This window comes from Mus caroli, chromosome 17 (assembly GCF_900094665.2).
Source record: "Mus caroli chromosome 17, CAROLI_EIJ_v1.1, whole genome shotgun sequence".
In the NCBI taxonomy this organism is placed as follows: Eukaryota; Metazoa; Chordata; class Mammalia; order Rodentia; family Muridae; genus Mus; species Mus caroli.
Genome location: NC_034586.1, coordinates 10,001,803 through 10,026,327, shown reverse-complemented (window position 1 = coordinate 10,026,327; position 24,525 = coordinate 10,001,803). Strand labels below are relative to the sequence as shown.

Here is a 24,525-nt window from a genome sequence, read left to right as displayed (position 1 = left end):
GATGGAGTTAAAGGAAACCAAATCCTTGGCTCCAGCTTGAGTCTGATTATGGGAAGAAAGGAAAACTGTAGACTTGGCATTGGAAGCGGGACACAGACCACTGACAGATCTAAGGAGTGTGACGTTCTCAGGACGGTGAAGGACACAGGCTGAGGACATCCCAGGTGCTTGCTTTCCACATAGACACGGCCGTGGGTACCTGTGCTTCTGCCAAGCTCATCTCTCTTCTGTGTGAGGGCCATGCGCTCACCACACTGTCCACACGTGCTTCGTGGAGAAAGGTGTTGGTGTTGCGCATGTGGACACAGTTCCCACAAGTCCACGAGGCAGTGTTCTTTGCCTTCCAAAGCATTGGATACCAACTTCTCCCACATCTCCACTGAGGCACTCTTCTCAGAGCTGAGACTAATGCAGTGCCCCTCAGGGAAGATGCCCCAACTTATAACCTGCTACAGTTGTTTTCGGCTGTGAGTATGAAACTGGAAAGAGACCAACACTTCCATTAAAGGCAGAGATGGCTTTGTGACGTCATTTCAATTGCTGGCATTTCTTGAAAAACAGTAGTAATGTGTTGGGAGACACAAAAGCAAGGAATTCGGAGACTCCTGGACACAGATGGCTGCTCTGTAAGTTACAGCTCTTCCTGCTTCTTTGTAGCTGCTGCCTAACCTATACCTTAGAGACCTTAGCCCACAACCCAGGAGGCCAGAATGGCAACTGGACTTCCTGGATCATCAGCATGCATCCGTACAGGTACCATCTGAGGCAGGTACCTTCCTATTCCTGTCTAAATTTGTCTCCTGCCTGGGAATTCTGTCACTTATGGGGTCTGGGTTTACCTTGGTAAGAATCAGAACTGGCCGTTCTGTGCCTCCCACTGCTTCCTGGCATGCCCCATCTTTGGGAACCAGCTCCTTGCACAGCTCCCTTGTTAACACATCCTTCTTCTCACCACATGTAGCTATGATGAATCAAAGATTTCCCTCTTTTGACTCCAAATGACAGGATTTTGGTAGTATCTCTGAGCATTTGTGTGTGGATGGGGTTTTAATTTGTGAATGAAATATAAATATTCTAGATGATTAAACTACTCCCTTGAGAGAGATTCTCGGGACTGAATTAAGATAATCTTTTGTAATCTGAGGAGGAAACAGAGCAAGCTGCTGACCAGAAAGCTGATTAGAGACAAGATCAGGAAAAGACTTGACAGCTTACCACCACCACTCTCTCCCCTGGGGAGTTAGGGGTGGGTTGTTCCCTCTGAGAAGCCAGAACTCTCCCCAGGGCACCCCAGCTTCTCTGGGAAGATCCAGCAGCGAGTTCATCAGGCCCTCAGCATTTATGGTTAAGCCAGAAATAGTTCCATCTTGGTCGTCATCTGTAGAAAAGAGCTTCACTATAGAACCAAGTGTCCCTGATCACACACTGTGCCATCCAACATTGGGAAATAAGGAGTTTGACTTGGTGGGATCTGGATTCTATCCAGGATCAAAGACTCCATGGCTTTCTATCCCAGCCTCTCTGCAAGGTTCTGTCATCAAGGACTGGGAAGGGAACTGATCACAGATTGACAGCCAAGATAGTGGGAGAACCAAGGAAATCCAGGACCAAGAGGGCAGCTGGGATTTCTCACAGAGCTTGCTTGCCATTATTATCCACAGTGGGCTGTCCATGATGTGTCAGTCCCCGGACCAGCACCAGAAGAGCACACTAAATGTCCTTTATCAGTGAGTCTCTGCCTTGTGAAAGGGGTCTTTTAAGTAAGGTGCCATGTTTAGCAACTGTAAAGGGTGTTATAGGGGTGTGACCCATGTATTACAGAAAAGTACTGGACTCTCCAGCTTGCAGCCCTGGTAGCTGGTTAAAATACAGATCCAGCTACATGGCAAGAACAAAGGGCTACACACAGCCTCACAGATGGCAGTGCCCTAAGAACATGCTAGCTCTTTTCCCAAATAAGAGGTGAAGTATATGCTATGGACACCATGGAAGCAGCCGGTGTGGGGGCATCTGCTCAGACAGGTGGCACTCACTCACCTAAAAGAGCCACTATCTCCCTCAGAGCACAGTTAACACAGCAAGAATCACCCTAGAAATCACCAACTCCACAGATCATATGCCTTTTCTTGGGAGAGGCACTGGAGAGGGCAGAAAGGTTGGGGAAAGAAAAGAAAAAATGGACTGTGCTCTCTGTTTTAGGACAAACATTTTCCTTTGTCACTTAGCAGCTGCCAATGGCTTCTGCTCTCTCATTCTCTATCAAGAAGCCATGAGCATGATGTGAAAGATTAAGCCGGTATTGGAAGACACAGCATGGTAGGAGAGGAGAGGATGTGGCCCTCAGTGCATCTCAGCTCTGTGACCTGGCCTACGTCTGGATTTACCCCCTTTAAACCTATTTTCTTGCCTACAAAATAGGCAGAGTGTATGACGCCTGTAACCCCAGTGTACTTGGCTGAGGCACAGGGGACTTTCAAATTTGAGACTGGCCTATGCTACAGAGCAAGACTGCCTCAAGAATGCCACAACCACAAAGTAGCAAATGGGTACTGTGGTGACCTCATATAGAAGCAAGCCAGCAGCAACAATGTTGACTGTCCCCTCAAAGTGACATCACTCTGTGTGCTCTACACGTAGACAGTGAAGGAGCTGCCAACTCATTAGAGCAGAGGTTCCATGGCCACAACACCATGGCTTTCTCCAACTTGTTTGTTCATTTGTACAATCATTCAACCTGCCACCAGGAATTGTGTTAGCTAAGGTCAAGGACTATCTTACTTCTTTGTCAACCGTTGAAAGGTCACCTGTCTAACCCAAGGCCATCTGTAGTTTATACCTGGGTCTTCCACACCCTGAAGGAGAATTCTCTGGATCAAGCAGCAGACATGGGCATGAGAAGATTCCAGAAGAGACCATCAACCTGCACAGCCTCATCAGAATGGCCACAAAACTACAAGTGGCAAGATGGAATATTTTAAAACTTGTTAGTAAACAGACAAGGGTGAGCACCATGGGTTTGCTCTGTCTTGTTGGACCCTCTACTGAAGCATCCACCTGCCATCAACTCCAGAGCTGGTCTTTAGTATGGGAGCCAGGCACGGAGGTGTTACCACATACAAGCCATACTGTTTCCGTCCCTCTCCTGAGAATTGAAATCTGAAGCCTACTTCAAAGGCCAACCTCTGGCTCTGACTAGTGTCCCAATGAAGACTCTCAGGATACCACAGACTCTCGGGATACCACGATGCTGAGAGTCTTTTCGCTGGTGAAATGGCTGAGAGGCTAAGAGCACTCTCTGCTCTTATAGAAGATCTGAGTTCAGTTCCCAACACCCACACCAGGAGGCTCATAACTTCTTATTACTCCATTTCCAAGGGATCTGACGCACTCTGTCCTCTGTTGCCAAACACAAACACATGGGCATAAACACGCAGGCACACACATATACACATAAATTAAAAATAATAGATATTTTTCAAGTCCTTGAATGAAGGGTCAGACTACAGACCCTACAATATCTTAAACCTGACTAGGAATGAGCTCTCAGTCAGTAATTAGGGTGGAGGGATTAAAACCTAAAGTTATTTCCAAATTACAAAATTAGCCTGCTACAGACACTCTCCTTGGAGGGGAGTTTCTTTTTTCTTTTCTTAACATTTGCATCTATGCCCAGCCATTTCAGTCTTTGAAAACAGAGAAGAAAGAAAGGGCAGGAGAGAGGCAGGGGGAGCAGGGAGAAAGGAGGAGGAGGGAAGAGATAGAATGAAAATTAAATCCCTGAAGACTACACTCTGGAGACCTGCAGACCCTCTGGAGAGCCCACACCCTTCACCAGCATAGGATATGAGGGAAGCAGAACAGACTCTTTGCCATTTTTCTAGGACATGTCTGGTACCAGAGAGGATACGCAAGCATCAGCTGCAGACCAAATGCTCTAAGCATACAGGGCTCCATGAAGCACCCAAGTCTCCAAGCAAGGAACATCCACTCTCAGGAGGGGAGACAGGAAGCCACCAGGGAACAGCTCAGTCCCTCTAAAGCACCTTTGTCTTTAGCTTCCTGTCACCACTCTTCTTGAAGCTGTCCCCACCAACACCACAACCTCGGGAGTCTTCCTTCAGGCCATCTCCCTTTTGTATAGCTGATAGATGCATAGACATAATCCAGAAGGCGTCAGAGTCAATAGCACTCAGAAATGAGACCCTCTGCTATACCTGCCAGACCTGCCCTTAGTTATGAGAACCACCCCTCTGCGGTAGCTGATGGTATTCTGTATGTGTGTGTCTGCAGTGCTTGCAATGCTTGTCCATTGCTGGCCCAGGCTCCAGGATGCACCGGTGTCTGCCAGGCTCCACTCGCTAGTGCCCAGTGCTTGGCAGTAGCAGCAGTAACAGTGAACAGTGAGTGGGCTTCTTGCAAAACAAATCCAGACAGGAATACTGCAAGAACTGGCCAAGCACTGCCCTGTGGTGGGAAGAGGCTGGTGGCTCAGGAATGCCCATTGAGGAGTAAGACAGAAAGAGGAGGTAAAGGTTGACAAGTCTACTCTGTCTCTTCTGCCTGAGCCCTCTGCCCCTCACACCTATGTCGCCACAGGGGATCAGAAGGAGGAGGAGGTCACTGGTTTATGATCTGAGGTTAATTACTTATTAGTTCAAGCAGTGGCTGACAGTGGAGGTTGGCACCATGGAAACCCGTGAAGGAGACTGGCTTTTTGTAAGAAAGGAATTAGGGCCTTTCCATCCTGATCCCTCAAGACAATTGTGGATCTAGATTCATAATGTAAACAAAGATGTGCAAGCCCAGTGGGATGTTAGTCAATTGGATCTGGCAGCGACAAAGACATCAGCCACTCTACATACCTATGAGAGGGGGAGTTGGATCAGGGTATCCAGCCTCAGGGACTGATCAGCTACTGGGTTCTGGAGACATCCCTGCCTGGCTATCCTGGTCACAGGATGTACGGCAACCTGACAAATCCCTTTTATTGTATGTCCGTCCGTCAGCTCCATTCCTCTGTGGTCACTACTGGACACCTCCAGGCCAGGGCTGGTTTTGTCTCCTGAGAGCTGTAAAGTCCCTGCCCCGTGTTGTGCTTTCCTGTGTCTTCTGACTCACACAGCTGTCAGCTCCGTGGCACCAGTGAGAGAGACAGGGAGTGTGTAACTGTCTGCACTGATGTTTATCCTACTATGAGGCTAGCACTCTGTGTTGTGTTATCCTACAGACAGTCCCAGGGTTTGGCTTTTATAGCCAGTGTTGCTGTAGGCCAGCCACATGTCTGCACCACACAGCTGTGTTCCTCCAGGGTCCATTCCCAGAAGGAAAGTGCTGGGTCCTGAGTGACCAGCTTACACACTGCCATGGGTGGTCTATTGTTCTGTCCTCTCCCTTGCCACACAGTCACCTCTGGGTTTCTGTCTCCAAGCCCATGTTCTGAGAGTCCTAGTGGGACTCTAACCTTGATGCCCTGGCATGAAGACACAAGGACACCCTCCTCTAGAAAATGCTACTGCTTTGACCACTTTGGAACTGAGCTATTCTTCATCTATGGCCTCAGCACACCAGGTCTTCCTGGTTTAGCTAAAGGCTTGGGGAGGGGTTCTGCACTATGTCATTGGATACAGACATAGACGGGACACCCGCCTTTATCCCCACTTAGATGCTACAGAGCATATTTACACATGGTCCTAATAAGCACATACAGACACAAATTCATACACACACATATGCACACATACACATATTGGCATACATACACATATACGTATTACACATACATATATACCATGTACACACATATATATATATATATCATGTATATACATGCACATACATACCATGTATACACAGGCACATACTTACATGTACTTCACATATACATACATACACCCATGTGTAAATATATATATATATATATATATATATATATATATACACATATATATATATATACACACACACATACACACACATATACATACATGCACACATATACCATGTACATACAATACCCACATATACACACATACACCCACATTTAGACATGTACGTACATACATATGTATACATACACACATATATGTATACATATATGTGTATATATATGTGTGTGTGTATATATATATATATATATATATATATATATATATAAATTCTGACAAAAATTTGCTGTCTTCTGCTCATTTCTAACCTAATTTACCCCAGTTTAACAGATAATTTATAGCTGGAGAACAGTTATGTACCACCTGTGCCGTACACCAGCTACACCTGTGTTGTGCACCACCTGTGCTGAACATCGCCTGGTTGCTGATAACATGGGCATATCCAAAGCATAAGCTCCCTGGGATTTGCAGACAATATCAGGGCCACTCTCACCTGCTGTCAAAGCCAGCCCAGTGTAAAAGGAAGCCCACTACCCCACTTCTATATCAGGCAGTGTCACGACGCAGGAAGATGTCCACTGTGTTATGTCACGACGCGGGAAGATGTCCACTGTGTTATGTAAGGCTACATTGTCAGTTTCGTCTCTGTGGGGTGAAAGTAGGATGCCCAATTCCCCCACAGCCCTCCCCTAAATTTCAGAAGGCATGGAACCCTATTTCCCCGCTCTCTGCTTTCTCCCAGGGGAGCAGGTCTGTCTTTTCTTCCACAACTCTGTACAGGAACTATTCAATGTAAACATTAGCTCATAGGGAAAAAAAATAGCCCACTGTAGGTTTCAGTGGTAAAACAGTTTTGAAATAAAACAAATGTTATTTCCACTCTACATAACATAGAACATGTCAGTTTCAGAGATGAACAGTCTCTGAAATACAGGCTTTGTCACAAAGACCTGAGGAGGCCACTGCCAACGATCCCGTGCCCAGTTCCTCTGTCTGGGTCACAGTAAGAAACGGAATCTCTGCAGGCAGTGCCTGACCCTTAAATAGAAAATAAGTCTGACAGTTAACTCCAGACACAAACATTTCAACCCTCAAGTGACAAACTTGGAGAAATGTGTGTCTTACGTTCCTAGCCCCGATCGGTTTGCCTATTTTCATATTACAACCCAAAGAATTGGATGACAAGAATGCTCAGCTTCATCAGACAGACTCCTTCAGCAGACAGCAAGTTAGTCAGGCCCCGGGCGGGAGACCATTTTCACATAAAAATGATCTGAATCATCTATAACCTTTTTTGGTAAAATATTAGTGGAAAAGGGACCATTTTATAGACTGTGAGGCCGCCAGGCTTGTTACTTTCAGTACATCAAGCTCCTGTCTGAGTAATAAAATATCACACATAAACGTCTGGAAACTCAACCGTGAGCAAAGACCCACTTTCTCTTTGAAAACCCATGTATATAAACTCTGGATCTTTTGCTTTTTTTGGCCAAGGAAAACAATGGGTCATTCAAGCTGGTGACTCGAGCCTCTGTGGTTATATTTTCAAATGACTCAGGCCCAAGTGTGTCCCTATGGTGAGCTGTCCCCTGCCCCAACATGTAGACAAAAGTCTTTGGTTTTTTTTTTTCCCTCCAGGTCTATGTGCAGTGGTGTGTCCATGTCCAGTGAGCTCATCCCACATCCCCACCACCCCCCTCTAAATGTCCTTTTGATTTGTGAGGGAATCTGAGTAAGATGACCAAGAGAAACAGGAAGTCATTTCCCTGGAGCCAGCAATTAGTCAGACCTACCGGGGCACCTGGGTGTCTTGTGGGCCACAGCGGTGCCACTGATGGGTCTTCCATTTGGTGTAACACACCAACAGTATCCTGTGTAGCTGTGACACTGGACCTGCAGAGAAAGGACAGGAACGTGAGCTAACCACAGACAACGTCTCCTACAGAGGCACGTCAGAGGGTGGCTGAGACTCTCAGGTGCTGCGTTTGGGCATCCAATGGAGGCTGGGGGAGGAGATAGGTGTCCAACAGTGATAATGCATTTCTACATCACCTTCTCAGTTCCCCCAGATCCCTATGTCTACCTTTCAGCTGACCACAGTAGGGGACATCTATAAATGTAGCCACTCCCCATCCTATCCCTTCTCCCTTCTCCCAAACGTCACATTATGCTGAGATGCATGGCCCCTCTCTTCACATGAGCTCACAGATACTGATAACAGAATGTTTTTGCTGCTCTCCTAGAACCTACTCCACTGCTGGTATGCTGCAGGCAGCTCTCAATAACAGCATTGACCGAATCCAATTAGAACCAAGCTATTTCTGATGGAGTTGGGCCAGCCAGCAGCATGACCATAGGCAAGCCATGACTTGATGTGGCAGCATCCTACTATGGACTCAGTGGCTGAGTCATGGGGCTCATGAATGAGCTAAGCTACAATCAGAACAACGGCTCGGCATGTTGACCAGGGTTAATGAGCTTTTCTGAGAGAACTGCCTCACATCATATTCATGTAGCACAAGGATGCATACGCCACAGCTTTGGTATAAACACCTGAGCCAGCTGGGGTCTGGAACCCTCCCTCACGTACCATAATACTGTGAGACTTCTGAGGGTGGTGTCTCAGGAACAAGATGACTGTTTCCCACTCAATGGCTCTGGCTCCATCCCTTTCGCTCCTAGCCCTGGAACCTCAACCCCAATGGCCCAGGCTTAGACTCTCAAAGCAACACAAGTCACCTGACTGTAGGTGCCGTCATCATTGCATTCTGGAATAAACACTTGCTGGAACTCCTTCCGGGCCTGCTCCTGGGTGTACTTCCTCTCAGCCACACACCTGGACACATCTGCAGAAAGACCACAGTAGAGCAGTTATAGGCAGGAGGGGAAGACAACAGGCGACATTCTAAGAGACAAGTACAAGCTGTTGAGGGGGTAGACCACTGGGTTGAGAGAGGCTGCCCAACATAGCAGGTGCCTCCCTCTGTTCCCACAAGAGCAGAGAGGAGTATGACACATTCTCCACGCTTTATAGAAGGGAAATGGAGGCTGGAAAGAGTATCTGAAGGTGTGTGTGGGAAACGGGAAAGACTGACTTCCTAAAAACAAGAAGCAGGCTGTGCCAGGGCCCCAGGATGCACCTAGATGCAGATGAGAAGCCGGAACACACAACTCAACTCAAATCAGAGACAGGCATTGGGGCCTGATATCCCACCGTAGCCAACACCTGGTGGAGCTGAGGCTACCTTCAAAAGGAGTCAAGACTCACCTCTTTCCTCTGCATCTTGGTCCCTAGGATCTCACAGTATGTACCAAACTGTCAGGGAAGCATGGTGATAAATAGCTAAACATCTCACAGCACAAGTAAAAAAGGAAGCTGTCTCTGTGATGTATTTAGTGACATGAAGCATGACTAGTGAAAACTGTAAAGTTCAAAAACAACCAAGCAGACTGGGCAAGGAGCTCAGAGGTAAAATGCCGCCTGTCTGCATCAGGCCCTGTGCTCAGTCCCCCACACGAATATACAAAGTCCACCTAGGGTCAGTGAGATACTTCAGTAGGCAAAAGCACAGGCCAGCAAACTTAGTGACCTAAGCTCAATTTCCAGGACCCTGCCTGGTGGGAGGAAAAAAACCTGTTGTACAAGTTGTCCTCTGACCTCCACATGTACACTGTGGCATGTGGGGGGGGGGGGGGGGGGGGGGGAGGGAGAGGGAGAGAGGTGACAGACAGATAAACAGATACATAGATATATACAAAGACAGATACACAGATATACACATAGATACAAAGATAGATCCATAGATGGATACATAGATACACAAATACATAAATATATAGATACATAGAGAGATGATACATACATAGATGATACATAGATACATAGATAGATAGATAGATATGCAAATAAATGTAAATAAAGTAATGTAATTTAAAAATTTTAAATATATTTGATTTCCCTCAAAGGAAATGTACCCGCACATGTGAGCAAAAGCATCGACGAGCTAAGTCTTCACAGAAGGAGCCAAATGTTCTTTCTTTTTTGCTTACCAGACAGGACCTTGCAGGTGAATTCCCGGCTCATTTCAGATGCCAGCAAGGAGGCTTTGGGTGTGGGTCTAATACTAACTATGACCCATCTCACCATGCTGTTGGAGAGTGTGACAGTTCCTAAGAAGCGAATACACCAAAACATTGTAAGGCCTGCCACCTCGTGCACCATGCTCTGGGGACAGCACAGCAAGCCCCACCCTGTATCAGTTTGACCACACTGAATTTAATCCTGGAGACGGATCAGTTGCCAACACTCCTGCCTCCTAGTTGAAGTAACCAGTACCCAGATCAAGAACACTGCAGCCTCTCCCCTCTCAGAGACGCGCCACCCTAAGTCATCCATTCCTCTTCTCTGCACAGTTACTCCTGGGAGCTACAACCTATGTTGCCATTGTGGGTCCTGAGCAGATGCACCAGCTTCAGCCCAGCAGCTCTGGGGACACGGGTGACTCCTCCTGTCTTTGCCTCCCCAAAGCAGGGATTACGATCATATGCTGTCATTGCTAACTCTTTATGTGAGCACTGGGAACTGAACTCAGGTCTTCATGATTCTGAGCTGTCTCTTTACTGAGTGAGCCATCTCTTTGGATCAGTCAGTGGTTTCAATACAGTCTGTGTTCGCTGAATAGAAAACCATGGATTTACTGGTTTATCCTTTTTTTTCTTTTTTTTTCTTTTTTTTTTCTTTTTTCTGGAATTACTTGTGGATTCGCCGTCTAAAAGGAAATATAACATGAGCTTCAGCTTGCAGGCCTCTGCTAGGGAAAACATAGAACCATAGCTGCTATTCCTATTACTTGAGCCATCATAAACATTCCAGAAGAGCATAATTTTTCAAGCAACGTTTTGTTTCATCCTTGACTCACAGTTCCTTAAAGCTTTCACATTACCTTGGCCAAGCCATTTTCAAACTTGACAGTCTGTATAATGGGACTCTCATTCCAAGTTCATGGCTGGCACGTTCCAGGCTAGTTTGTCTTAGGAGACAATGGCAACAAACAAATAAAATCTGTGAAATCCAAGTATCAGATAATTACCATCCCCTGATGGCAAGCCACCTGCCTGCCGTGTCTCATTCCAGACTTTACTGGAATTCTTATCTTATCAAGGTCTCCACCGGGGAGACACTCTGGAGGCAGGGTCTTTGGGGGATCCACACTTGGAACTGACAACATCTCTTTATATTCTTCCTCTGACTCTAAGCTATTATGCCTCTGATATATATAGCCACACAAACCAAAGAAACGAAAACCTTTCACATCTTGAGCATTATATTTTCTCAGACCTAATTTTTCAGTCAACTTCAAAAGAATAGAATACAGATATTCTTTTAGCAGAGTTTCATTTACTGGTGTTAAATTTATGTTACCTTTTTTTTATTCTTTATGCTTATACAAACACTTTAGAAAATAAGCAACTCTCCTATTCAGGGACATCATTAAGTTAATTTTCTCTGGGCCTTTCGTTTCTCTTTGAATATAAATCCTCAACACCTAAGCATAACAAATATTACTGTGGTATTCCTGGACAGTACATAAAAACTCCCCTGTGAGCCATTTCCAGTTCAGATCAGTGCTGGTTACTGTGGTCCTGGTGTGGGATGACCGCTACCCTCTGCTGCCTCCACCCTGCCCAGCTCCAGGACACTGCTGTCACCCTGGACAGAATCCTGTGTCCAGTACACAGACACCCTCTACCCCAGCTCCTATCTACATCTAACGAGTTGCCTATTCTGAACATGTTGTATGGAGAACCACAGGACCTTGCTGTCTCATGGCACACCCCAGCTGCAGCATGGGGTACCAGTGCTTCCTGTAGTCCACCCAGCCATCTGCTGACCAACACTGGCAGACTCCATCTTTTGGCCACCATACACATGCCTCACTGAATATCTGGTCAGCTCTGAGTGCCCACTTTCATGCCCTTGTGGTTTAACACGGGGGTACAACTGTTTTGTCCCAAGTGACTTTGTCACTATTGGAATAGCTACTGAGGGGGAGGGGATCTACACTGGCTGACCTGCTTCACTTCCCACTGATAAGGGGCACAATGCTAACCTGTGCATTTCCCAATAGGCAGGTTTTCTCTCCTTTTAAACTGCCAGAGCCATCTCAGGGAACACGACTCTTGGTATTTTTAAAGCTATGATTAATTTCTATGTCATAAGAAAACTCAATTTAACTAGAAATTCTGATTTTAATATTCTCACTAGGACTGGAGAGACAGGTCAGCAGTTAAAAGCATGGGCCGCTTTTCCAGAGGGTCCAAGATCAGTTCCCAGTGCCCATACTGAGCAGCTCACAATCCTAACTCCAGCTCCAGGGGATCCAACAGCCTCTTCTGGCTTCTGTACACACACACACACACACACACACACACACACCACATACAAACACACACGGCATATACTCAAACTGACACCACACATACACAAATATATTCACACAGACATATAATAAAATTCTAATAAAATAAATTTATTAATAATTTAATCACTTAATTGTATATAATTTATTTGTTAACTAGAACAGAGAAAGTATCTTTGATGCAAATTAAATGAGACAATTTGGAGACCTTTTTGCTCTGACCTGAAAGAGCCAAGACTTTACACATTAAGCAGCAAGGCCCCGCTAATAACATCCAAACAGAAGTTTTTGATAAGTTGTTGATTAATACTTAATACATTTTTGAAGCAACTTTTTCCAATCTCAATTGAAGAGTAAACTAGATCCCAGAGGGATCACAGGATTATTGCTAATTGAAAACTTTCCCAGAAAAGATGTTGCTTGCTATGAAGAAACAGTGAGCAGTGTGGTTTGCTATGGTTATTTCGTGTGTGTGTGTGTGTGTGTGTGTGTGTGTGTGTGTGTGTGTGTGTGTTTAATGGGAAAAGAACAATTTCTCATCTTGCTGAAACCACTCAGAATAGAATCAAGCAGTCATTGAAAAAGGTGGCTTTGCTGGATGTCTTCTATCAAAAAGTCTTAGTTAGAGGGAGTTGAAGAGGGGCAGTTGGGGGCATTTCCAGATTTGTGCAATTGGGCAGCTCATGGTCTCTGTGCACAGTAGGTGCCTCCTTCAGGAACTCCTGATCAGCAGGAGCAGATAGAGAGCAACATCCCCAGGGCTCTGCTCACCCATGCCCATGCTGAGATGTTGTATGCCAAACTACAGATATTGACTCTGTCTTGGCATGTAACTTGGAGAGCAAAGAGTTTATTTGGGCTATACTTTCATGACCCCTTCCAACACTGGGGGAAGCCAATGCAGGAAATCAAGCAGAGGCCATGGAAGGATGCTTGGCTTGGAACCAAGAACCATCTGCCCAAAGTGGGTTCATATAGGCTAGGCCATCCCATAAGAAATTATTAATCAAGAAAATGCCCCACAAACCTGCCTACAGGCAATCTGATGGAGGGCTTTTCTCCACTAAGGTTCTTCTTCCCAAATAATTCTAAAACAACTAGGATGGCCTTTAACATGTGTCTTGTACAGAGCCAACTCCTCTTGGAGGTGGATAAATGTCTCAGTGCCTTTGAACACAGGGCAGAGCAGGCAGATAAGAGCACAGGTCTTAGTCTATGGGCCACTCAGTTGTCACGATTACTGCAATGGCCATGAACTCTCTAGGGTCAAGAGCAGATTGCACTACTATTTCCTATGATTCCATGTAGTGGCCACAGAAATGACAGACTAGTAGAGCCCTGCCTTTGATGTTCATGGCCTCAAATAAAGACAGACACTGTATTTCAAAGCTGTAATACTTTACCCACATGTAATTTAAGACCAGACTCTGGGGGGAAAAAAAAGACAATTCAGCAGTGACCCTTAGGTTGAAAGCACACATTCCATCCATACAATGATGTGCTATGGTGGGAACCTAAGGTCAGTCAGGGCACCCTCTCCCAGAAGGTCACTGTTGTCTCTGGCAATCAGCTAAAACAGCTAGCCTTGCACTCATAAAAGCAGAACTGTAAGTCCTTTTAACTTCACATGACAATGGGAAAGAATGTGGTTACAGAATTAGATAAACAGAGACAAAAGTTTCATCCTAAATCCATGAAGTATACAGATAGGAAGTGCTGTCACACAGCTGGCATTGCAAAGAGAGATGAATGGAAGCCATGAGGATTACTACCATGCGTTAAAGTGAGAGGTAGTTTCTACGGCGTGTAAACAGGGGATGTCTGCCTATCACCATCTCTGTCACAAGAACACACCTCACTCCCTGCACATCAGAATAGACGATGATGCAATCCCCAGCTTCTTTATGGTGAAGGTTGACTGTCAGCCCTCCAGCGGCTGGCTGATGCTGCACACAATTCCTCCTTCCTCCTGGAAGCTGTGCCCTGAGATCTCAGCTGAGCTAGAACAAATAGCGGGGCCATTTCCAGCTACGTACTCCCCAGCATTTTCTTGTCTTCCTGGCCATAGATTGGCAGGGAAAGGGGTGAAGTCCCTATGGTGACTTCTCAAGTCTACGATGACACAGATAGCAAGGAAAGCTGAGCGTAGTGCAGGTGAAGCTGCTGTAAGAGACAAGCAGGCAGGGCTGGGGAATCCTAGGGCAGAGCTGCTGTCTCTGAAGACTGCATCCATGGGAACAAAGGTATGCCAGCAAGGTGCTGGATGGAGGAGAGCCACAGACACCCATGCACACTCAGGAGCAAAGTCAAGCGCACCCTCACTTTCACACCATACATACTCTGCATCTGTACTCACACCTGCATGCTCACAGGTGTACTGATGCACACTCCCTCACTTTCACACCATACATACTCTGCATCTGTACTCACACCTGCATGTTCACAGGTGTACTGATGCACACTCCCACTTGTATCTGTGTGAAGTCATATACTCGCACCTGCACACACATACACACATGTGCCCCTCACCCTACACAGAGTTCTAATGGACACCTTTCTTCCTCAGTGGGATTCAGATAGGTCCACTCCTCACTGAAGCAGCCAGAAGAACCATCCTAGCTATTCCTGTGGGTCAAGATAGTCATGATGGGGCTGCAGGCTTACTAGCTTGGTCTCGGCGCTTCCTTTACCTCTCCCATGGTGTTGTCTTAAAAAGTGAGACCATGAATGGCTGTATACAGAAAATGGGGAGATGTTGGAGCTTGTGACCAGTTTCCAGTTTGCTAGTTGCCCACCAGTAAAAGGGTGTTAGAAGTATTGTAAAAACCTTTCAGACAGGAAGACACCCAGCGTTCATGTAGTCTTCTTGGAGATAGAAGACAAATGTGTTCTCTACTCCTCTATGAAATGATAGATCCCGACTCCTGGACACCTCCAGTCTGAGGGTCTCAAACAGCAGGAAAGCTGAGCTCGGGTGGAGGCTGAAGAGTCTATCTCTGTTAGATAATGATGCTGAGCCACTGTGAGCCATCCTGACACAGTGAGAACTCTGCAATCTCCTAACAAGGACAACTGTTTACTCTCATCACGGGGTAAGGGCACCCTGTGAGTTCACGCCTCCCCAGTGAACAGTGTCATAGCTTTCCTACGTCAGGGATCCCAGTGTTGGTGAGTGGTGGTCACAAGAGGACTGGGCTGGCAACCAAACATTTGCATCTCCCCACGAGTCTACTTTGAGCTCTTTGTGCAGAAACCTTGAAGGGAGCTGTTTCCGGAAATCTATTATAGTTTTATTCCCAGAAATCTCAAAATAATCCCAAGGTTTCCTGGCATGTGACCTTTTCCTTTATTTTCTTCTCTTCTTTCCTCCCCCACTCCCATCTTTTTTCTGAAAAAAAAAAATCAGTTCCAGTGATTTTGTTGAAACAGCCATACTGGTTCCAGATCAAAAGAAAAAATATTAATATGTTTGCCGAGTTCTGAAAACACAAACTCCACAAATTTCTATGAAAACATGAGAAAAATCCATCAGTCTACACCACTGAAATTCCAGTCAGGGTCAATGTCAAATCATGACATGAGACGCGCACATTTTAATGCTATTTAATTAAATGCGGAATAAAATATCTTAATTGTTGTTTCCAAACCAACACATGCAAAAAAGACAGGCCCACAAATCTGTCACCCACAAAATATGTAAAAAAAAAGGCTGTAGCTGGACATTTTACAGTGTGGACAGCTTCCTTGCCAGTACAACAGGGAGGAGGGCAAGGTGGACACTGTATTTCTTGAAGGACCACAAACAAAATCTTGATTTCATGTCTCTTCAGCTAGCTCAGGGCAGCAAAGCTCACATGGGCTAAACATCTTGTATAGATAACAGCATTTGTAGTCTTTGAAAAGGAAGAGATGTTGTCAATTTGGCCACGACTCATCGTGTGGCAGCCAATGCTGTGCCTGGGTTTCATGGCATGGGTTCATTCCCACAAGCCATCTATCCAATGGCTGCTATTCAGAGCAGAAGATGTCACCCACTTGACTTTAGAAATCATGTAAGCAAAGCCTGGTGGTGGAGGCCACCCTAGGCAAAGACCCCATCCCTATGTTAAATCTGGTGAAGGCATACCCCAGCAGATAAAATTCACTCACCACAAATGGGAGCAAGTTAGAGCCTCTTGGGGTCCCACTTGTATTCACTCACCACAAATAGGAGCAAGTTAGAGCCTCTTGGGGTCCCACTTGTACCCCAGTGTGCCAGAGGTATGTGATGTCCACCCGTGTTGAAGCATCCATGTGTGGAGGGCACCCTCTGCTCCAGTTCTGTGTTTACTGCCTGGGCTGGCCACAGCCCCACATAAGCACAACGCAGAAAGCTGCTGGAGTCTGGGGTGTTTTTATTGTAATCCTTTCTCTGTAAGTTACGCTTGCTTTGGAGAGGTGTCACATTTGACTGATTCTCCCCATTGTGTTTTTAGAAGTTTATGATACAAAATTTCCTCCATTAGGGGTTGAGAACTCCACCAAGAAAATTATCCAGGAACAGCAGGCTGCCGGCAAACAGCAATGACCCAGGACTCCCTGAGAGAACATCTCTGTTCACTTCAAATTGACTCTGCCTCAATTAAGTCAAATTGTGACTAGAGCCAGTGGAAGTCTAAGCCCTGGGGAGACACCTCACACTAGGGACAGAAGAGCACCCCACTGTCACTTTTCTTCCCTTGAGATTGTCAAGCCCGCTGACCCCACACCATCCTTCTCATGCCTGTACTGGTAACCATGGCAGCAGCTGCTCAGTCTGACCACTTCCTTGTGGTCCATGACCAGGATGCCCAGCCGTGCCAAGAAAATGTGGCAGGAAGCAGGAACAAAGGATGCCAGGCTTTGTGGAGCCACGTGACGTCCACCGCTTCCCACAGAGATCATTTTTGAAAGCCAAGACCTCCTAGGCAATTGCTTCTAGAAGCTTCTGTCAGGGCTGCATGTTGGTATTTAATAGTTTTTATTTGCTCCTCTTCCTTCTGTGCATATAGCTGAGAGAGCAACAGTCAAGACATAAAATCACATCTAGATTTTCCTTAAATGTATGATTAGCTCTCAGTGCACAGACATCTGTGAGGGAAAGACCTAGAGTCAGGTGTGAACTGCTGTCATATCTGCTGTCCACAGTCTCTGCTAATGTGACTGTAGGGAGTCCATTAAACCCAGGGACACTTTTTCAACCACCCCATCTATTTCAACGTGAAGCTGCTGGGAAGAGTTGTCTGTGGCCGGAACTGGAATAGTGGACTCCTTGAATTTGAATTTGTAGGCTGCTCCCTCTCAACCTACAAGGTGCTACGAGGAAGCATACAGTCCTGTGGTGCCCATGGGAAACCATCTCACTCTTCCGGAACTGCAGGGTGGAACTGAATGGAACCTTAAGGAGTCACTCAGGGAGATGGAAGCAGCCATTCCCCAAAGTCATCAACCCTAAGCAAGTGCCAGGAATCGTGCAAGACTTGGGTCTGAATGAACCAGTGATGTGATCACCTGAACGTGCTATGTGTGTGTGTGTGGGTGTGGGTGTGTGTGTACAATACATATGCACGCATCTATGTGTGTGTGTGTGCAATACATATGCACACATCCGTGTGTGTGTGTGCAATACATATGCACACATCCATGTGCACGGCTGCATGTTCTTGGGCACATGAGAATATGTTTGCAGAAGTATGTGTGTGACTACCTGCAAGCTCAAGAATAAATAAAATCGAGAATAAATAGAACTCAGATTTTTCTCATTCTTGTTTTCCCTGATGGAATTACACATCTAGAGACAAATAGCAATAGGACAAATTAATAATATGGAGTATGCAATGTCAGGTGGGTGAGAATCAATAAAATATTTAGGTCTCCCCCCCCCAAATAAACAGGAATGGATGTTTAGGGACAAAGAATGTCATTAGTGAATGGCATTTGTCCTAAGTGTCCTCTTTTCCTCCTAACCACTAAGAAAGGTGACCGCCACTGGGTTATGTTGTTTCTGTAGTACTGAGAATTTTTGTTGTGGAATTGGGTTGATAATGTTTCTGTTTTGTTTTTATGAGTCAGGGTCTCACGATGAAGCCATATTGGCCTTGAAAGAAAAATCCTCTCCTCCCAAGAACTAGGATTACAATCATGACCCACCATTACTAGTCCTGGTCTCAGGACTAAACCCGGGGCTTCGTACATTCTAGACAATCACACTGCCACCACGCAACCTTCCAGTCCCCTGGCCACTTTTCATGTTATCTTGAGGCAGGGTCTCACTAAGTAGTGCAGACAGACTTTGAACTTGGGATTCTCCTGCCTCAGCTGCCCACGTGATAGGCCTGCAGGTGTGCTTCACCATGCCTGGCCAGAAGAGAGACAGTTGCTCTTGTCAGTGGTAGAGCTATCTGAGCTAAAGGACAGTGCCTGCATTACCTGCAACAATGACCCAAGTCTACCTAGCAGAACTTTGCACTTTGACAGAAAGAGTAAATAATTTGGCAGCTTGGTTAATTGAAGGCAGAGGCATGGCCCTGGTGGTGGTTAACGTGGTTAGGCTGTTTAGATAGGAGGATTGTCAGAGTTAATAGTTCATCAACACACAACTTCTCAAGGCCATTTTCGTCTGTGTGGTCTTGTTCCCCAGAGATGCGGAGGAAGTAAATCCCTTCTGAAAGCACTGTGTGCTTGCTGTTAAGCTGAACCCTTCATTACTGTGCGAAGCTTTGCCAGGCTTGCTCTAAGCTGTAACTCTGGCTGCTAATCGGAAGACTGATAAGTCCAAGGGGAACGTCCACACCAAACTGACCTCACTCACAGAACACAAAAGACAAGCTGATAATCATTTTAGAACACTTTGAGTCAAAAACAGACACACAACTCTGAAGGGCTTGTGATAACTTTGTTGTATGACAACATGAAACACTAAGGAAATCAGACAATTGGTAAAAATGACTGCTTTGCAGTTGGTAGAGATCCTTGCCTAGCACAAAAGGGGTCCTTGGTTCAGTCCCCAGCAGACCATAAACCACGCGTGGCTGTTCACATCTTTAGTCCCAGTACACTGGAAGTAGAAGCACAAAGACCAGAAGTTCAAGGCCAGCCTTTGCTCCATAGCAAGTTCTTGGCTAACATAGACTACATAAAGCACTGTCTCAAAAATTACTTTAAAATTCATAAAAAATTATTCTTCACATGCTCTGAGAAATAATTACCAATTTAGAAACTTTCAAGTTGTTGGGTGTGAAAGTAAATTATCTATGCTTTCGCCACATAGGCACTGTCTTCCCGCCATGACCATTGCAGCTCACCTTTGCAATTCCCCCGGTGAGCAATCTCCAGCTGTGGATCTTTGCACTTGGCCCGCTGGAACTCACATCGGGACAGGAAGGTCCTCCCGTCCGAGGCACAGAGTGGCTTCTGAGGGGAGCTTGGGCAGTCCAGGCTGCAGTCTCTGTCTTTGTCTTGATCGACTCTCAAGAACTTGGGGAAGAAAAAGAAGCAAGAGAGTTTTAAAGAGGAGGAGACAGGAGCACCGAGCAGACTGAGAACAGGCTCCAAAGAAATATGGCTACTCTGTGCTCACATATAACTGAAGCATCGAGTGAATTGCTTTCAGACTTGTACATTGTCCATTTTGCAAGTCGATAATAGCTGGCCACAAGTCTGTATCTAAGGTCTGATGGGAAGACACATGCAGCCCTTTGTAAGTGGAAGGTACTCTCCCATTCACCTTCCCCTTAGAATCTAGAGGAAGGGGCTCGCCCACTCAGCCATCCTCATAAGGGTGGCATCACTGCTGTTGTTGTGATTGCTGCTGCTGCTCCTCCTCCTCTCTACAGTCCCTTTTTCTAGTTCATTCAAGGTCAGATGTCTTCTCAGACCTCTGTAAGTCACTGATGTCTCTGCCCTGCAGTAACTGGCAGGTCAGCTTTCCGTATAAAGTGGCTCTATTGTCAGAATATACTTGTGTATCCCTTAGTGAACTAAGTCAGTGGATTTTCTTTTGCTTTTTTGTTGTTTTCTTGAGATAGGGTGTTTTGTAATCCAGGGTGGCCTCAAACATGCTATGGAGTCAAGGATGGCTTTGAACTCCTAATTCTCTTACCCTCACCTTCCAAGTTCTAAGATTACTGGGGCACACCACTTCATTTGTAAGTTTTATTCTTATGCTTTGAAAGTTATTGTTTCAACAAGCGTCAAAATGTTTGTTGAATGCATGCTTGGTCTCAAAATTGAGAAGCTGATGTATCCCTGTGAAATGCCTCTGGCTCCTCGTTTAACACGTCATCACTCACCCCCGCAGAAATAGGCTCTAAAGGTCGCACTTCCTCACAAGTTCTCACAACTGTAGTAGCGCCAAAACCCTCTGTCGGAACCTTAGGGTTAGCCATAGAACCAATTTGCATGGTGCAGTTCCCAAGAACAGACTGCCCAGGGTTTCTGTCCTTCCTTTCCTCTCTTATATGCTTGGGTTTGCTATGAGTCCTAGGGAATTCTCAACCTAGACACCTCTAGCCCTGCCATGGTCAAGGAATCAGAATCCCGGCCAACTTTCATCTACCTATTCCTCATACCCCAGACCATGTTCTGTCTAGTCATTCATTAAGCCAGATAGAAGAGCAAGCTGAACATGGCATTCCCTCTGGCTGGGAGCGTCTTGCATGACGCAGAGTTTCACCTATGAAGCCAAGGACCATCTTTCATTTAGACACAGAGCCTTAGATGAGGTTTCACACCAGGGAACATGACTGATGGGAAGACAATGCTGGCAACTTAGAGAAAATATCAAGTGTCCTGGAGCGAGGAGCGAGGGAAGCACAGCTTCCTGGAGCTCAGCTCCACTCTGCAGCCTGGAGTTCATGGACAAAGCTGTACCACAAGTTCTGGCCTTAAGGTTTTAGACACCTCAACAGGTGCTACCTCTAGTTGTGCAGCCTTATACTGGTCACATACTGTCACCATGGGACATGGTCCCCATGAGGACAATGACACAGACTCTCCTTTTTTTTCTTTTTTTTTTATTAGATATTTTCTTTATATTAATTTCAAATGCTATCTTGAAAGTTCCCTATACCCTCTCCCCCGCCCTGCTTCCCTACCCACCCACTCCCACTTCTTGGCCCTGGCGTTCCCCTGTACTGGGGCACAAAAAGTTTGCAATACCAAGGGGCCTCTCTTCCCAGTGATGGCCGAGTAGGCCATCTTCTGCTACATATGCAGCTAGAGATACAAGCTCTGGGGGTACTGGTTAGTTCATATTGTTGTTCCACCTACAGGGTTGCAGACCTCTTCAGCTCCTTGGGTGCTTTCTCTAGCTTCTTCATTGGCAGCCCTGTGTTCCATCTTATAGATGACAGTGAGCATCCACTTCTGTATTTGTCAGTCACTGGCATAGCCTCATACAAGACAGCTATACCAGGGTCCCTTCAGCAAAGTCTTGCTGGCATATGCAATAGTATCTGGGTTTGGTGGCTGATTATGGGATGGATCTCTGGGTAGGGTAGTCTCTGGATAGTCCATCCTTTCGTCTTAGCTCCAAACTTTGTCTCTGTAACTCCTTTCATGGGTATTTTGTTCCCTATTCTAAGGTGGATACCCATTGGTCTTCCCTCTTCTTGATTTTCCTGTGTTTTGCAAATTGTATCTTTGGTGTTCTATGTTTCTGGGCTAATATCCACTTATCAGTGAGTGCATATCTAATGACTTCTTTTGTGATTGGGTTACCTCACTAAGGATGATATCCTCCAGATACATCCATTTGCCCAAGAATTTCATAAATTCATGACACAGACTCTCCTTATCCCTCACCTACAAACAAGGTGGCTCTGGGTTGTGCATGTAGGGTGGGTCTGTAGAAACTGAAGCCTTCAAGTTCAGGACCTAGGTTCAATGCCTCAGTGAGATACATGCTGTAAGAAAGCCTTAGTGCCTCACTGACTCTGAGGTACATTTGTAGACATCTGAAACTTAGGCAAACTACTGAATGAGACACACTTTGTCGTGAATTACAGGACTGGGTGTAATCTGAAGACCAGGAAGACACCTGTGAAGTCAGGGAAGACATAAGGAGACAGCTGGACCAGGACTCTGCCTAAAATGAAGGATGGGTGTTAGCATCAGAGATGAAACACTGCATAACGCTCTGGACACTCCTCACAGCCTCTTTGTGTGTGAAATGGAAATGATAAAACAACACTCGTTTCATAAGATCACTGTGAACATAAAACAAGGTCATGTTCCGAAAGATATCTTGACCAGACATGAAGGAGTAAGTCATTGGCAATGAGCCCTACCAATCACAAACCTAGAGTCTATTATTTTAATATGCACATGTCCACTGTGGCTTCTCCGCAAATACCACTTATACTACGTTGAGTGCTGGGCATCCCTCCCATGTGTGATTATCTCCAGGTAAAAAATTGAGAGTGTGAAGCAAAAGAGCTACATTAGGTGAAAGGGGGATGGTGAGTGTTTTAAGAAAGTTTGAAAGAAGTAGGAAGACTCCAGAAAAGGACAACAGGAGCTTGGCTTTGTTTCACGGTGGCTGGAACAGTAAGTTAGGGAACATCTGAAGTCAGGGAGACACGGAAAGGCTAGGGCTAGAGGCCACTTTCCCTAGGTGGGAAAAAGTCACCTTGCATAAGGAATAAAGGTAGAACAGCTAGTAAAGATGCAGTGGACAGCCCCAATCCCACCACATCGCTGAAGACCTCTGAACTGAAGTCCTAGACAGAACAGGAGACATTACACAAGCAGGCCATCCATGTATCCCCCCTCTTCCTCCTTGCCTACTCACCCCTCCTTCCTTTTTCCCCTCCATCTTCCTCCCCCTCTCCTGTTTTATTATTTAAGGACCTAAAACCTTGTTTACATATTTACAAATACATTAGACATGCCCATCTTGGGTCCTATGACCTGGCATGTCTGCTAATTCTCTCAGCTTCTTGAATGTGTGGTCAGGAAGCCACAGCTGAACTCACGGTGGGTCAGGGTGCCCTTCTTGCTCTGTATCTTCCTTCCTCGTGCCCTTGAACATGTCCTCTTATCTCTTTCTCATCCCTGCCTCCTCCTCCCTACTCTCAGAGATGGAAGCCAGTGTTTTTGCTTACTGTTAGCATGTCTGAATGAAATTCAGCCATCTGCTGCTACAGTTTGTGTCGGTGGGAACTTCCTTATCCTAAATTCTTCCTAATAAGATACCATATAGCTGCTGTTACTTCAATACCAGAGTTACCCGTGGCAATAAGGAAAATACCTTCCTCAGCATTCAGTCATTAGCCTTTCGGGTCAGAGATGATGTGTCTGTAAACTCACTGTGCAGTCCTGAGAAAGGACTGAGCTTCAGACAGACATGCTCTGTCTGAGGTCTCTTCACTCTAAAATGTTTGTGGAAAGTTCCATGGACCACGGGCACTGTCCTCAACAACAACCAAGAAGCAGTTTCCTATCCAAGACCCCGGGGGGGAAGCAAGAAAGTGCCAATAAGGCATTAACAACTCCATTCTAGGTCACAGATCTGGGCCACCACACAGCCTTGGGATGTGGGAGAACCTTTGCTGAACCCTCAGCAAGTCAAGTTGGAACTCTTTAACTGGAAAACACTGGGAGATGGCTTTTATCCATTTACATGGCTTCGGTGCCTCATGCAGGACTGGCTTCGTGCTGGTGCTCAATACCAGCCTGTTGCCTGAAGAGCCATGTCAATGCAACGGAAAATGGAGGGGCAAGAAGAGGAGAAAGTGCTGTAGGATTCCACAATGACACCCAGAGCTCAGAACACTGAACAGCCACCCTAGGAGGAACCTGTGGCTCTTCCCGCCACCCATCCTTCATTTCTGTCTTCTCCTTTTTACTCAAGCCTTATCATACCTCATCTCCCAGGCTGTCTCCTTGCTTAGAGCTTGAACACGCTCGCTGTCACTGTGGTGAGCCAGGTTTGGAAGGTGCTTGAAGTCTTGTTTGCCACAAGCATTATTACCTTTCACTTAGATCCTTCTCATGAAAGGCTACCAGTAGCCTACCTTGCAAAAGAGCCTATCACCACGCCTCTGTGGTTTCAAAGAGGACAAGTGCAGGCATCCTCAGACTCAGAAGCCTGCTGCTGAAAAGCAAACCTTGGAGGTCCTACAAGGTGTTACACGGGAAGTAAGTGTGTGTGTGTGTATGTGTGTCTGTGTGTGTGTGTGAGAGAGAGAGAGAGAGAGAGA

The 24,525-nt window shown here is 46.0% G+C and overlaps 1 protein-coding gene across 1 annotated transcript in view; it reads right to left on the bottom strand.

Moving 5' to 3' along the window:
• The window catches only part of Smoc2 (SPARC related modular calcium binding 2), a 123,015-nt gene that overhangs the window by 56,832 nt on the left and 41,658 nt on the right, over positions 1 to 24,525 (bottom strand). The window contains exons 2-4 of the mRNA XM_021186294.1: positions 19,627 to 19,798; positions 8,625 to 8,731; positions 7,679 to 7,778 (exon numbers count right to left, since the gene is read on the bottom strand). Of these exons, the coding sequence (XP_021041953.1) occupies positions 7,679 to 7,778; positions 8,625 to 8,731; positions 19,627 to 19,798 (379 nt within the window). The remainder of the gene's footprint in view (positions 1 to 7,678; positions 7,779 to 8,624; positions 8,732 to 19,626; positions 19,799 to 24,525) is intronic.